Genomic DNA, 15,777 nt, shown 5'->3' with positions numbered 1-15,777 from the left:
GAGGACTGGAGGCCGGGGGGCCGGGGCGGGACTCGTCGCTGCTCACCTGCTGGTACCGGCTGCCGCAGGCCGGCTCCACCGCTGCCAGCGCCGCCAACGCCAACGCCATGGCGCAGCCGGCCGCAGGGAAGGAAGGCGAGCGAGCGAGCTAAAGGGGCGCGGGCGCTGCGGCCTGGGAGCGCGGGGAGGCCGAGGGGGACGCGCCTCGGGTGGGTCTGGATGGCCGCCGCCGCTTCCAGGCAAGCCGCTCTCCTCAGGCTGTGAGCGCCGCCGCCGCCGAGGCTCCGACGCGGCCCCTGGGGAGGAGGCGGGGACGCCGACGACGACGCTGCGCCGCCGCCCCGCCCTCGACTCGCGCCGCGCGGCCAGGCCAGGCCTCTCCCCGCGCCGCCGCCCCGGCCCCGCCGAGCCGCCGCCCCGGGTGAGGTCCGCCCCTCCGAGGCGCGGCCGCTGAAAAAGAATTACCCACTGAGGAGCATCTCGTACGAGCTCTGAGCTTTCCCCGTGTGTTCTCTTCTAACCCTCATCGCACACTCCGACATGGGGGCCACAGCCCCATTTAAGAGGTCGTTGGCGTCCAGGGAGGTTGACAGCCTGGCACAGCGGCTATCTGATCCCCGGTACCTGCGGCACAATCTCGGTTCTTTTCCAAGTCCCTTCGTGTCTGCCATCTTCGCAGAGCAGGGGTCTGTCTACCGCAGGGCAGAGGCCAAATCCGGTCCAGTGGCAGTGGAAAGTGTAAGAAATTCACGTTTCATTGTCCATAAATTCAGTTTTACTGGAACACAGCCGCTCCCGTTTGTTGGGTATGGCCAGCAAATCCTAGTACTTGTTATTTGGCCCATCACAGAGCAGTTTCCTGAGCCTACATCCTCCAGAACTCCTTAGATCTCAAACAAGCCCTAGTTAGGATGGATGATAATAATAGCATGCTCCTTTTTATGCAGCCCTTTAGTATTTTAACAGCCTCACCTGTAGATATAGACATATTTTTCTGTTTTATAATATTATATATATATAAAGTAGGCTCCACCCAGCATGGAGCCCAACCGGAGGCTTGAACTCAGGACCCTGAGATCAACACCAAGCTGAAATCAAGAGTTGGGCTCTTAACCTACTGAGCCACCCAGGAACCCCAACATGAGATTTTTCTTTTTTGGTGGGCGGCAAAGCAAAGTTTATTGAGTTATAGCAAAGTGATAGTACAAAGCTCCGGAAGAGGGAGGGGACCCCAGAGGGTTGCCCCCCCCCATGATATTTTTCTGAACCAAAGCTCTCTGACAAGGTGACATGAATGGCCAAACTCCAAATATTCAGCCATGCTGAGAGCTTTCCTGATAACGCGAACATGTGCAAAATCTGTGAGAGGAGTGAGAGTTTGCCTTGTGGAAGAACTGAAAGGAGGCAGGCCGAACTGCCATATAAGAGATACAATTACCAATGTTTCCTAGATGAGGAAATTAAGCTTGAAGAGATTAAATATCCTACCCAAGAACACAGAGCTAGTGAGGGGAAAAGCTGGAATGTAAACCCATTAAACCAGCATTGTTAACCATTATCATGCAACTGAATTATAAACTCTGTGAAGATGAAAGTATATATCTCTTAAATATTTTGATATTTCTCATAGCACAGCATAGCTATATAGCAGGCATTTGAGGTCTGCTATTTCCTTCTGTCATACTCAGCCACCTGGAATTGCTTCTACACACATGTCCAACACGGGGAAAAAATGGATCTTTGAAGCTTGTTGCAATTCCCATTTCTTCTTGATTGCCTTTCCAACTTAGTTATCTAAGGTTGGCATTAATATGATTATTGTTTTAGCCTCTGATTTTCAAGTTTAGTTAACTACGTATTTTTTGACCATAGCTGTGTTTTGAACCTACCCTGAGGTTTCTACATATGCGAGCCAATTCTAGATATTTATCTTCCTCACTTTAAATTCTCCAACAGTTTCCAAACTCCTACATGTCTGTCCCAACATCCAAGCATTAGCCTCACATATTTACACTTTGGAGAAGTGAACAAATCCAGCAAGATGCCAAGCTGAGAGTCTCAAAATAGTACGCTCTTTACTCTGTCCCTTAGTTGCTTTCAATCCAGAAACACCACCTTTAAATGTAATAAGGTACAGTGAATCATTCTACACCTAATGTCCTACCTTGTGGTCTTATATAAGGAAAAAAAATGTCTAATTTGAAATGCTTTAAAATCTCACCAATAAAAGTAGAAACCCAGATTTCTTTGCCCAGATTATCTAAATTTACTTGTAAGAAGGAATAAAAAAGATGTCTGTGCTGCCGCATATGGCTATGGGAGCAACAACTGCCATCTTGCGCACGTCAGAGGCGCCGTGACGTTTGCGGAAAAGATGTTGCTACCCTACCCGTCTACTTCTTTCCTAAATTACTTTCTCCCCCAGTAGCGATACACTCCCTGCATATGAACATAATATAAATACTGGGCATTCTCCCTGAAATATTTTCTCTCCAAAGGAAAAAAAAAAAGTTCATCTGTAGCTTCCAGTCTCCCATTCCTACTCCTTTTCTGATACCCGGAACCAAAATGTTTTACGTACACAGCGAAGTCTTGGTCTTTTTTTTTTTTTCTTTCTCTGAGTTCCCCACCCCACCAAAGCCTTTAATAAGTAAATGGAGATGATTTGTGTTGATTCAATGGTAAATTGGGAAGATGAGAAACTGAGTCACCGCTGTATAAGGTCTCCCGTTGGCAAGCAAACTGTACAGTGAAGGGGAAAACTGAATTTCTGACTCACGGATCCATGCCTGCTGCAAGCCAAGCAGACAGCAAAGATAATCCAAGGCTATAAAAATTGCACTCTTTGGCTTCATCTGGAGATGTTGTCAAAGAGAGTTTCCACAGAGAAAGTTATTAATTTCAGATTGCTGCACTTAGAAACTTATTTCCCCACAGAATAGCAGTAATACTTTCCATGTGCAATACTTTTTATGTGAATTGCTGACTCTGAATCATCCATCCTGAGAGAGAAGAGAAATATTATGGACAAGTAAGAGCATAGCTCATGTCTGTTTCTCTACCCTCGCCCCCCCATTTAGATAAAAAATCTCCTCCAGAATAGATGTGGTCTTCTGTCTTTCACATCCACCTGAGGCCTGTCCTAGGCAGTGCTGAGCTCAATAAGTAACCAAGAAGGGTTTGTTAAATTTTAAACAAAGCCTCATTAGTCTAATATCTCATTTCAGACCTTGAATGTCTCCAGCTAATCTTTACAGAGCTCCCACTGAACCATGCTTTTCCATTTCCACTTACTTATTCCTTCTCTTAATTCTCATTACATTACTATGAGTTCCATTAAAGGCAAAGGTGATATCTTCATATTACAAATAAAGAAATTATCTACTGATAATTACTACTGTTTGTGGAGCACCTTCTTGATCTTGGACCCTTCCACAGGTCTTCTCCTTAATCCTCATAACAAACCCAGTCTGCAGGTAAAAGAGATTCAGGAGATGTACATCACTTGCTGAGCTAGTGATGGTGGAACCAGAATGCAAATTTAGATCTGTCTGATAACAAAACTTGAGCACTGCTCTGTAGGTAGAGGGGAGTAGAAGACATAGAAGAACCAGTCTCATCCCTGGAGTCTCTGCAGTGAAATAGAGAAGATAGTGTACACAGATTCAAGACATTTTTTCAAATATAAAAACTGCAAGTTAATTACAGCTGTCTTGGACTATATTAACTAGAGATGGTGAAGAGAATTATGTGATCATGTGTGATAATCAGGCAAGGATTGAAGAGAAAGGGTTTTGAATGAGAAAAAAGGCTTTGCCATGAATGGGAAGGCACACCCAGTCAGGGGTATGCTTGTACAAAAGCTTAGAACAGGGGGCAGCAACTTTTATGTAAAGGGATAGATAGTACTGGAAATATTTTGGACTTTGTGGGCCACAAGTTTTCTGTCACAACTACTCTACTTTGCCACTGTATCATCAACGTGGCCATAGACCGTATCAAGCAAATTGGATGGCTGTGTTCCAATAGCACTTTATTTATCATCACTGAAATTTGAATTTCTTATTTTCACATGTCATGAAATATTACGCTGCTTCTGATTTTTCTCAATTATGTAAAAGAAGGTAAAAATTATGGTTAACTCTCAGATCATACAAAAACAAGTAGTGTGCTGGATTTGGCCCCCAGGCAGTAGATGGCCAGCCCCTAGCTTCCTAGCGGGACAAAAAAAGTTTATGTGCTAAGAGCTTGAGTAGGAATTTTAAACCACAGAGTAATGCAGAAGGCCTAATGGAGAGGGAAGGGAAAGAGAGAAGAAGATGGGTATTTATAAAAGATCTTAAAATACAATGGCTTCTGCAAAAATGTAAGTCAGAGGAAAAGTGTTAGTCAGTTAGGGATCCATCATGAGATTCCTGATTCCTTGGCTTATCTTCTTGCCCCTGCAATGCAATTGATTTATTCATTCAACAGATACTAATTGAGCACCAATATGGGCAATTGCTGTGGCTTTCTGCCTAAAACCTGAAACTACAAAAGAATAGTTTCTCATTTATTCTCCAGAATGAAATTAAGAAATGCTAAGTGTGGGTATTAACATACCATAAGATTTGGTATGTTATGTCTTTATTTTTATTCATTTCCAACTATTTTCTAATTTCACTTGTGGTTTCTTAGACCCATTGGTTCCTTAGCAGTGTGTGGCCTAATTTTGACTTATCTGTGCATTCCCCAAATTTCTTTCTGTCGTTGATTGCTAATTTTCATTCCATTGTGATTGGAGAACATACTTTGTATTTTTTTTTCTTTTCTTTCTTTTCTTTTCTTTTCTTTTTTTTTTTTTGGTGGACAGCAAAGCACGGTTTATTGAGCAATAGTAGAGTGATCTTATGAAACTCCTGAGGAGGGAAGGGACCCCAGGGGGCTGCCCATACTTTGTATTTTTTCAATCCTTTTAAAATTTATAGAGTTTGGCTTTATGCCCTAGCCTGTGGTCTACCCTGGAGAATGTTCCATGTTCACCTGAAAAGAATGTCTATTCTGCTATTGTTGGGTGGCATGTTCTCTAGGTGTGTCTATTGGGTCTAGTTGGCTTATAGTGTAGTTCAAGTCTTCTATTTCCTTGTTGCTCTTCTGGCTAGTTGATCTTCTGGCTAACCATTATTGAAAGTAGATTGTTGAAGTCTCCCACTTTTAATTGTAGAATTGTCTATTTCTTTCTTCACTGGTGTCAGTTTTGCTTCATATAGTTTAGTGCTTTATTGTTAGGTACATATACATTTATAGTATTTACTTATTTTATACACTGTCTCGATCCAAAAAGGATTTAAGTGATTGCAGTGTAGTAAAGAAATCACAGATTAGAAGTAGATGAGAAAAGAAAAAGCAAAACAAAAATAGCAACATGAAACAGACCATGCCTTCTTGTTCACCGTTATCTCCATATGAACAGAGCCTGGCATATAATAGGCCCTTGTAGGACTGAAATAGCATCAGGAATGAGTTTAACACAAAAATGAAGTTATACATGTTACAAGCGCACCAATAAAGTGGAGACCTGATTGGTTATACAACTGATAGGGAACCTGAGCTAAATAAAACAGGGTACCAAGACCGATAAAGAAATTTCTTCCAAGAGTTCTCAGTAACATTTAATTATAAAGATGCTGAACTGACCTGTCTGTCCTAAATAGAATACATGCTTTAAATTTTGGGGAGTCCCCCCTGCCAGGAGAGATACTGCAACTTGGTCCTCCATGTATTGACTGCCACATTTGTTTGTGTAAATAGTGCATTGACACAGTCCAGGGAGAGCCAGGCCAGTATAGTCTATGCAAACGAACCCTCCACCCTGATCTGGGCAATATACAACCTATGCAGCCATAGGAGGCATCCCCATAAAATCTTTATGTGATCCCACCCCTGACAAATGGCTCACAATATATTTAGGGGTGTTGTGGGTGACAAAGGAATGAGGAATGAAGAACAGCGAAGTGTCCACAAGGAAATCAAGCGTCTGATTCTTATCTTTGGACCCAGCATACCAACCAATTGCTTTAACTAAATGTCTTGAACACAAGAACAGGGTGAGCAGGGAAAGTGCCTGGCTCTCCACCCCTCAGGCTGATTCCTAAGACACGAAAAGGTTTCTTCACATTTCCCCAGTGGGTAATTTTCTCCCTGTGTTCAGGAAGTATCATAAGAAACAGGGTTGCACGAGGAAGATATCGAAGCTCAGGGATCTGCACCGCCTGCGCTGAGTCAGGGGAGGTACTACTTGTGCTAATCATGACAACAAAGATGAGCCCGTGCAGGGGCCCCCACTGGAAGAAGCTGATGTTGGTTTAAACTCAGCCGCAGCTTGTGTTGCTCACAGGTCACCAGGGAACTCTGCCTGGGTGACTTAGAGCAGCCCTTAGGGAAAGGACAAGGGAGACTCTCTAGTTTTATTTTTTTTTAAAGATTTTATTTATTTACTTGAGAGAGAGAGAGAAAGCATATGAGGAGGGGGAGGGTCAGAGGGAGAAGCGGACTCCCCGCCGAGCAGGGAGCCCGATGCGGGACTCGATCCAGGGACTCGATCCAGGGACTCCAGGATCATGACCTGAGCCGAAGACAGTCGCTTAACCAACTGAGCCACCCAGGTGCCCTCTCTAGTTTTAAATGATTACATGAGGACCAGGAAATCACACCTTAGTTGTTGGGTTTTTTTTAAAGATTTTATTTATTTATTTGACAGACAGAGAGAGAGTGCACAAGCAGGGGGAGAGGCAGAGGGAGAAGCAGGCTCCCTGCTGAGCAGGGAGACCAATGTGGGGCTCGATCCCAGGACCCTGGGATCATGACCTGAGACGAAGGCAGATGCTTAACCGACTGAGCCACCCAGGCACCCCCATACCATAGTTTTAAAGCAGTGTTGAAATCCTGGCCAAATTATTCAGGAGCTCCTCTAACATTATCCCTGTACGGGGCTCTTCCTCATTCACATCTTCAGTAACTGCAGCCCACAGATGGAGCAAAGACAAGCCCCCTTCTATGCCAAATTCCTCCCCTGGAGTCAGCCATGCGGTGATAGAGTAATGGTAATAGGTGGGTTGGCACCTGGCACACAGCCTTTCCAGAGTTGATGGTGACAAAACAGATTTCAATTTTAAATAGTAATTGGCCACCAGCTCAGGGGTCGAATGGAAGTTGTATTCTCCGCTTTTGAAACACCATTCTCTTGCCTTGACTTTCCTTTACCTGTTAAGCCAGTGTCACTCTGTAAGCAAACATGGCCGATATACTAGTCTACAGGTCATCCAGAACATCGGCTTAAATTGCCACTGATGTTTCTCACCATAAAAAATTAAAGATGCATTTTTTATTGTTCACTGTCCTAAAAAAGATGCGTCTGATATCACTGCCCACAAGACCACTACTTTAATTATCACACGTACTGAGCACTTACTTTATGCCAGGAATTGTGCCAAGCAATTTACATTTTTTATCTTTTCTACTGTTGATAAGAAACACGTGAGGTAGAATCTATTTTATCTCTATCCTCTGGATGAGGGAACAAGTTGCATGAAGATAATTATCTTGCCTATATGTGTATGTCATAGAAGACAAGAGCTAAAAGGGCTTTTGAAATCATTTGGTTTGATCCTTCATTTGACAGATGAGGAAACTGAGCTCAGGGGGGTTAGGTCACACGCCAGTGATCACACAGCCAGGAAGTGGCAGAGCAGCTATGGAACATAAGGTCCTTCCATCCCTGAACCAAACAATCTACCACGTTGGTTTAACACACGTCACCCTGGCCTCCTGTACTCTGAGATCGTGTGGCCCAACCCTTTGTGATTCGAGGATTTGTGCCATTCCCAATGTGCTGTCCTCATGCAACCAAACTATGGTTCAGAAGAAAGGGGAGGGGCGGTATTGTGCTCTCTCTGCAACCAATTGATGATGAAGTCAAACTTCATGACTCAGAACAGGCTGAAGCTCTTGGCCCTTCACAACTTTCCCCACAGGAAACATACCAGGTTCTTGGTTACCTTTCGAGTGTTTCGTGGGTGGCACAGAACATATCCAAAAATAGGTCTGTCTCCCAGAAGAGACTTGCAGCCTAAAAATGTCATTCCCTCTCCCTTTCAAAACAGACATCACTGCCCTGGGGGGTAGCCCTTCCTTCCCAACTTGGCAGCTGCCTAAGGATAAGCTTTCCTCCCACCTGGAGATTAGACTTCCTTCTTGGGGAGGGGAGAGAAATGCCAATTGTGTAGGAAAAAAAGACCTTTCATAGGATCTTTGGCAACAATTGCTCTTCTGAGGCAGATTGATTTCAAGCAAAAAAATCTAGTCTCTTACCTCTTGAAGACCAACTCAATGGGACAATGCAGGTAAAAGTACTTTGCAAACTGCGAATACCAGGAACTCTCACGTGCCTTTGCATGTGTTCCCTGAATCTTCAAATCCAGGGAGCAGAATGGATGAATTATCTAGCGATACCTCTGGTGACACAGATTTTCCAGCCACAGAGAACCAGGAAGTTTTCCCGGCCAGGGCTCTCTGTGGATAACTCCTTGTGTGCTGACATGAGATTAGGATGACTGCGAAAGCTGCTCTGAGGCTGGGTTCATGCCGCCTCCAGGAGGGTGCAAGATTCGTAAATGAGGCAAAGAGTTGCAATCAGCCAGCAGAACCGAGGAGACAGGGAGACAGCCTCGTCTGGCTGTGGGAGCATCTCCCAGTTGAGTCTCTGCCATTGTGTTGACCTGGAGCTTCTTACCGGGTGCATGTGCTGCTTGAGCTCCGTGGAACATTTTGTCATGTTAGAGGTGTTTGCAGGTCTTTTGATTTTATTCATGCAATCGCTCATTCAGTAAATGCATATTTAATTCTTACTCCATGGGCAGCTTTCTATTTAAAAAAAAAACTCCTCTGTTTTCTGCCCCACATGTAAAGCCCCTGTACAGTAAGTATAGCTTGGAGGTAAATAGGTTTTGTTTAAAGAAGAAAAGTAAAGAAGGACCATTTTCCATTGCATCCCCTCCCTGCCACTCTCCTTGCCCCACACCATAAACTAGAGGTCACTTTTGGGATACTTTCTGATCCTGGGAACTATTGTGCTCCTGGAAAGCACTCATTTCAGGGTTTTGGGTGCTTGTAATGAGATGCCCAAAGGCAGGGGAGATGCGTGTGACTCATGTTACCTTTCCTACGTGCAGGACAGAGAGTAATAATCCCCCTGAGGTCAGAAGCAGGTAAGAATTCTAACACAGGGCTCTGAGAAGTCACTGCTGTGTGTCTGGATCTGGCAGGTAAATTATAATCCATCCGCCTCCTCTTTCCATCTGTTTACTTTTGACCAAGTTCAAGAGACATTCAGGAAAGGATAAACGGTCATAGGTGCAGGAGTGGTTGGGAAAGATGCCACAGGGAGAGGCAATTTTAGCTTTATCCTGAAGGATCCATCAAATTTGGGTAGAGTGGGCACATAGGGAAGAGGAGAGAGGAATAATATTGGCTGTGCTGAAGTTTTGTGCACTTTCAAAAAATGTAGTCAAATCTATGTCTCTCTCTCTCTCTCTCTCTCTCTTTAATGACTTCTGCCTTTAATTTACGAAGATCCTCCTCAACCCCAAGATCATGAAAACATTTACCTATATTTTTTCCTAGTACTTTCCTTTCTTACATGGACATATTTGATCAAGTTCAGTTTATTTTGGGGTAAGGAACATGGTAGGAATCCAGGGTTTTTTGGGTTTTTTTTAATGGCTAGCTAGATCTCATACCATTTGTGGAATAATTATTTAAAAAGTGTCCATCATATACAAAATCTCCTTTTATATATATGAGCTTTTTCCTGGAACTCTGATTTTTTTTTCACTCATCTGTTAAAATGTATATTGTGAGTCCTGCTTTTTAGAAAACTTAATTAACAAAATCCTCACATACAAATTCGATCTAAGGAAAAAGAATTCTTCAGGCTGCTGCCCTAACTGTCCTGAAATGACTCAATTTTTCAAAAGCTTAAATATATATATAAACACACACACACATATATACCTTTTTTGAGAGAGAGAGAGAGAGTGTGCACATGTATGCACATGCTGGGGGTGCAGAGAGGGAGAGAGAATCTTAAGCAGGTTCCATGCTTAGTGCAGAGCCCAACTGGGGACTCCATCCCACGACCCCAAGATCAGGGCCTGAGCTAAACTCAAGAGTTGGGCACTTAACGGACAGACCTACCTAGGCGCCCCTATATACCTTTTTCTTATATATATATATAACAGCTTTATTGACATATAACTTTCATTCTATACAATTAATCCATTTAATATGCACAGTTCAGTGGTCTTTCTGTATATTTGCAATGTGCCACAATCAATTTTAGAACATTTTCCTCACCCCAAAAAAGAAACCCTGCATCCATTAGTAGTCATTCCTCATTTCCTCCCAACTGCTGCCCCTGCCAGCCCCCTGGCAACCACTAATCAACTTTCTGCCTCTACAGATTTGCCTAGCTTGGTCATTTCATATAAATAGAATCATACAATGTGTGACCTTTTGTGTTTGGCTTCTTTCACTTAGCAGAATTTTTTTGAAGTTCATCTGTATAATAGCATGTATATCCATATTTCATTTCTTTCTATTGTTGAATAATCCGTGGTATAGATATACCATACTTTGTGTAACCACTCACCGGTTGATGGATATTTTGGTCATTTCCACGTTTAGGCTATCACGAATAATGTTGCTGTGAACGACTGAGCCACCCAGGTGCCCCTATACACTCCTTTTAAAAGGAAAATTATCTTTAAAAATAAAATAAAAAGGAGCATTACCTTTTGCAAAAAGTCATATACTTCTTTGTAGGACTAGACCTGTGAGCCATCTTTTTAGGATGATTAGAAAGTTTATTTCTGGGCACCTGGGTGGCTCAGTCATTAAGCATCTGCCTTCGGCTCAGGTCATGATCCCAGGGTCCTGGGATCGAGCCCCACATCGGGCTCCCTGCTCCGCAAGAAGCCGACTTCTCCCTCTCCCACTCCCCCTGCTTGTGTTCCCTCTCTCTCTGTGTCTCTCTCTGTCAAGTAAATAAATAAAATCTTTTAAAAAAATTTTTTTAAAGTTTATTTCCTTATCCTCTTTTTTCTTTAAAGCCACATGTAATTTTATTTGTGGAGGCCTTCATCCTGTCCGTTTATGTTAATTTGAACCACCATGAAGTCAAGTTGATGGAGAAATTAATTAAGAAAACAGCAATCTGGTAAAGAACACGACTGGCGGGTGTTGCAAAGGATCCAGTGATTAAGATGGAGGTGGTGCTGAAGTACAATATACAAAATCACTTATATCACTTTTTAAAGTTCTTCTCTTTAGGCGGCGCTTGGCTGGCTCAGTCTGGTGAAACGTGCAGCTCTGGATCTTGGAGCTCTGTGTTCAAATCTTAACATTGCGGGGGGGTAGAGTTTACTCTAATAAATAATAGGGGCACCTGGGTGTCTCAGCCCCAGCATGTGGGGCTCTGCTCAGAAGGGAGTTTGTTTGGGATTCTCTGCCTCTCCCTCTGCCCCTCCCCCTGCTCATGATCTCTCTCTCTCTCTCTCTCTCTCTCAAATAAATAAATAAAATCTTTAAATAAATAAAATAAAATTATAAAAAAATAAAATTATTTTCTTTGCAAGAATAGGATCCAGATAATTTTATTCATTTATTCATGACCTAGAGGTTCAATTTTTTTTTTTTTTTAAGATCCTATTTATTTATCTTAGAGAAGGGGGAGGGGCAGAGGAAGAGAGAGACTCTGGAGCAGACTCCACACTGAGCAGGAGCCCGATGCGGGGCTCAATCTCACCACCCTGAGATCATGACCTGAGCTGAAATCAAGACTGTCATGTAACTGACTGAGCCACCCAAGCGCTCCGAGATTCAGTTTTTAAACTAGCTTAAACATTTAATAAATTTTCCCTGTTAATCCTGCCATTAGCGGAATTACCACTGACAAGTTTTAGTGAAATAAATCAAAGCAAAACAAACAGACATAGTTTAACAGACCTTACTCCCCAGCTAGACTCTAAGCTCTTGAGAACAAAGACTGCGTCTTTGTTTGTGGTAGGCACACCATAAATATACTGTATTTGTTTATCAAAGGAATGAGGGAAGGTGTGTCCAGAATCAGATTTCTAGCCTTTGCCCCACCCACCTGCTCCCACTCTGGTGTTTGTCCTCCCCCAGAGATCCGGGCTTCACCCAGTGCTAAGGGACATATCAGGAGTTATCTGAGGCAGGCACAGTTGGAAGACTGGTGCAGCATTTTGAGGAAGGGAGGGGGCCACATCAACTAGAAAACCAAACGGATCCTGTTTGGTCACGTCCTTTATCTGCCAATTTTGAAAGGAGAGAAATTTCTTCATACTTTGGACTTTGTACCAAAAAACAAAAACAAACAGAAAAGAGTTTAAATACTAAATCACGTTGACTCGACCAAATCCCAAAGGTGGCTGTGGAAGGGAAGAGACCTTGCCTCTTAAGCCTCACATCCTCCTGCCAGGGCTCCCTCCTGACCCCTGGGTAGCGTTTCATCGAAGCTCTGGGACAAACAGAACAAGCAGACCTTTCAATGGTGCTATTTTCGGCACCAAGTCCAGGTAGTCAATGGTGGTAGCCCACGTGGTGCAAGAAGCACCTTCCTGGCCCAGACAGACATGGATTCCGCCAGACACTTGGACGGCAAACTGCAGGGACGTCCAAAAAGCCCATTTCGGGCAAAGGCCTCTTTGCTCCTCCTTACTTAAACCATGCCAGACATGCCACACCAGAGGGGACACATTTTACCTGAAAGTGCCTAGAAAATTCCACGGGGCTTGGAGAAACTCGGGCCCGACCAGAAACAGCCGTTTGCACACATGCCTGTGGCTGGCTCCTTGGTATTACTCGATAATCAGTTCAGATGTCATCTCCCCAGAGGGGCCTACTCTGGCCCTTCACAAAGACCTTGAGGCCCTAAAGATGAAGCTGCTATCAGTCTCAGCCCACACGGTGCCCCAGTTCTCTCTCCTTAGCCACAGAAGCTCACTAAAGATGAAGGGGCCATCTGAAAGGTTGGTGGTGGTGGTTCTTTTGATCAGTTGGTTAGTCTTGATTTTTTCCCTCTGGTTTTATCTTCTACTCTGATGAAATGATTGTGATTTTTCACCCTGTCCCAGAACAAACAGAGCTGTGACTTATGTTTCCCAGTGTTCGTTGCTAATTTCATGCACCATCAGGATTTGTGTCCTTTATGTTTCCATTAAACCTTGTTTCCCCCTCTGGGATGCTAGAACATTGTGAGTAGCATAGTGTCATGTGCTAGCGTGCTGGGGGTTGCAGGGAGGCCAGGACTAACTGGGAGGGAACTTGTCCCTTGGTGACACCAACCCACATGAAGCTTGCTCTCCAGACTCCCCACCCTCCCACTGGGGCAGCCATGGCTCACCAATCACAGCTAAGCCCGGAAACGGCCTCCCGGCTCTTCTCAACAGCACTCCGGGCGGCCATCACCAATTGAACTTAATTGGCACTATTTGGCAGTCCTGCTTGATTCATTACAATAATTGAAAAAGAAGAAATAAATCTGTCCTCAAAATGGATTGTTGCTCAGATCATGTTCCCAGTATACAGAGGACTTCAGCACCAGAAGTCTATAAGGTGAGAGGACCCCTTGTTCTTTTAAGGAGGACAACCCCACAGGGTTGTTGGAATGATTAGCTGGACAGTGTATGTCCACAGGAAACACAGGGCATGCTCCCACTTGTGTGTTTAGACACATATCTAATATGTTAATCTGCAAAGAGAGATGTCTGAGAAGATGTTCACCAAAATGATAATCCTGGTTTTCTCCAAGGTGAGATTTCTGGAGGGTTTTTCTTTTTTTCTTTTTAAGATTTTATTTATTTATTGACAGAGAGAGAGAAAGCACAAGTAGGTAGAGAGGCAGGCAGTGGGAGAAGCAGGCTCTCCACTGAACAGGGAGCTGGATGTGGGGCTTGATCCCAGGACCCCGGGATCATGACCTGAGGCGAAGGCAGCTGCTTAACTGACTGAGCCACCCAGGTGCCCTGGAGGTTTTTTCCTTGTTTTTTTTCCATACTGCTTGGTTTGTTTATTTGGGGGATTTAAAAATTTTTTACCATGATCAGGAAAGACTTTTACAAAAAACATAAAGCCATTTTCAAAGTGAGACAATGTATAGAAAGAAAATCACACACAGTAAGTGCTCAATCAGCAGTAGATGTTATTACTGTGAAAACTTACCATGAAAAGATGGGTCTTTTGATCCCAGAAAATCACCACTTAACTATATTTTAGACCCACAAAGCCCAATCATTAAGAATATGGTCTTTGAGGGGTGCCTTGGTGGCTCAGTCGTTGGGCGTCTACCTTCAGCTCAGAGCATGATCCCAGGGTTCTGGTATCAAGCCCTGCGACGGGCTCCCTGCTCAGCAGGAGGCCTGCTTCTCCCTCTCGCACTCCCCCTGCTTGTGTTCTTGCTCTCGCTAACTCTTTGTCAAATAAGTAAATAAAATCTTAAAAAAAAAAAAGAATATGGTCTTTGAAATCAGATAGTTCTGGGTTTAAATTTCAGTTCTGTATCTTTTTTCCCCTTGTCAATCTTTTTTAGATGCCACATCTTGAGCAAAACACTTTATCACTTATAGTTTTGATTCCTCCATCTGCAAAATGAAATGCTTTTTCCGTCATCCAATCACCCAAATCCTACACAACCTTCCGAGCCTTCAGTGTTTCCGGCTGTCCTGAACACATGGAATTCCTGGAATACTTGCAGACTTGGTCATTTCTTAGGGTCCTGGATATAATCATGGAACCCTGTCACATCCAATAGAGCTAATTCCCCACACAATATCTATTCTTTCCTCTCTCTTTACCAACAGAATTTAAATTTTATGCAAGACAGCAATGTGCCCAATTAAAAATACTCACCTCCCAGACTTCCTTGCAGTTAGGGGTGGTCATGTGGTCCAGCTTGACCAGTGAAATATAAGCAGTATTCTTATAGATTACAAAAGGCTTCCAAGAAAATTGGTGTATCCCTGATCACAAAGGATATGTTCAACTTTCATATATTCTTTGTCCTTAACTCTTTCCTCTGTTCCTGCCTAAAGCAAGACAAGGACACTTAGAGAGTCAGTAGCCATTTTTTGCAATTATAAGAATCACCCATCACAAATGACAGAGCAAGAAAGCAGAAGTCAGGTCTTTGATGACTTCACGGAAATGCTATACATATCCTGGGCCACATACCCTAGACTCCCTGTTACATGAGAAGAAGAAATCTTTACCAGGTTAACCCACTGTTGTCTGGATTCTGTTACATGCAGCCAAATGCAATCCCAAGTGAATACACTACTTTATATGGTTGCTGTGAGGATTAAAATAAGATGTTTGTTAAGCACTTAGCCTAGTGCCTGGAACATAGGAATAACTAAATGAATTATTTGTTGATGAATTCTAATTTTCTTCCTAGTAAGAAGGAATCAGGAATTGAAAATATAGTCCATGGCACAGACTGTAACAGAGAGTTGGGAACTTTACTTATTCATTCATTTGTAAAGTTCTTAGAATCATGCCCAGTAGACAAGAAGCACTTTATAAATATTTGATAAATAAATAAAATCCTAACAAATGTTTACTGAATGTCCACAACGTGTCAGGCACTGTTCTAGATGCTGGGATTACAGCAGTAAGCAGGACAGTATTCCTGCTCTTGAAGCACTTGCATTTTAGAAAGAA

The 15,777-nt window shown here is 43.3% G+C and overlaps 1 protein-coding gene across 1 annotated transcript in view; it reads right to left on the bottom strand.

Annotated features, from left to right (window-relative positions):
• NDFIP1 (Nedd4 family interacting protein 1) overlaps positions 1 to 306 on the bottom strand; it is a 52,432-nt gene extending 52,126 nt beyond the window's left edge. Inside the window, exon 1 of the mRNA XM_028092925.2 lies at positions 47 to 306. Within this exon, the coding sequence (XP_027948726.1) occupies positions 47 to 109 (63 nt within the window). The 5' untranslated portion in view covers positions 110 to 306. The remainder of the gene's footprint in view (positions 1 to 46) is intronic.
• Between the last annotated feature and the right edge of the window lie 15,471 nt (positions 307 to 15,777).

This window comes from Eumetopias jubatus, unplaced genomic scaffold, assembly GCF_037043125.1.
Source record: "Eumetopias jubatus isolate StellerSeaLion01/CBP00866 unplaced genomic scaffold, mEumJub1_p1.0 scaffold_5, whole genome shotgun sequence".
NCBI lineage: Eukaryota > Metazoa > Chordata > Mammalia > Carnivora > Otariidae > Eumetopias > Eumetopias jubatus.
Note: the sequence above shows the minus strand (reverse complement) of the source record. Positions and strands in the feature narration are given on the sequence as shown.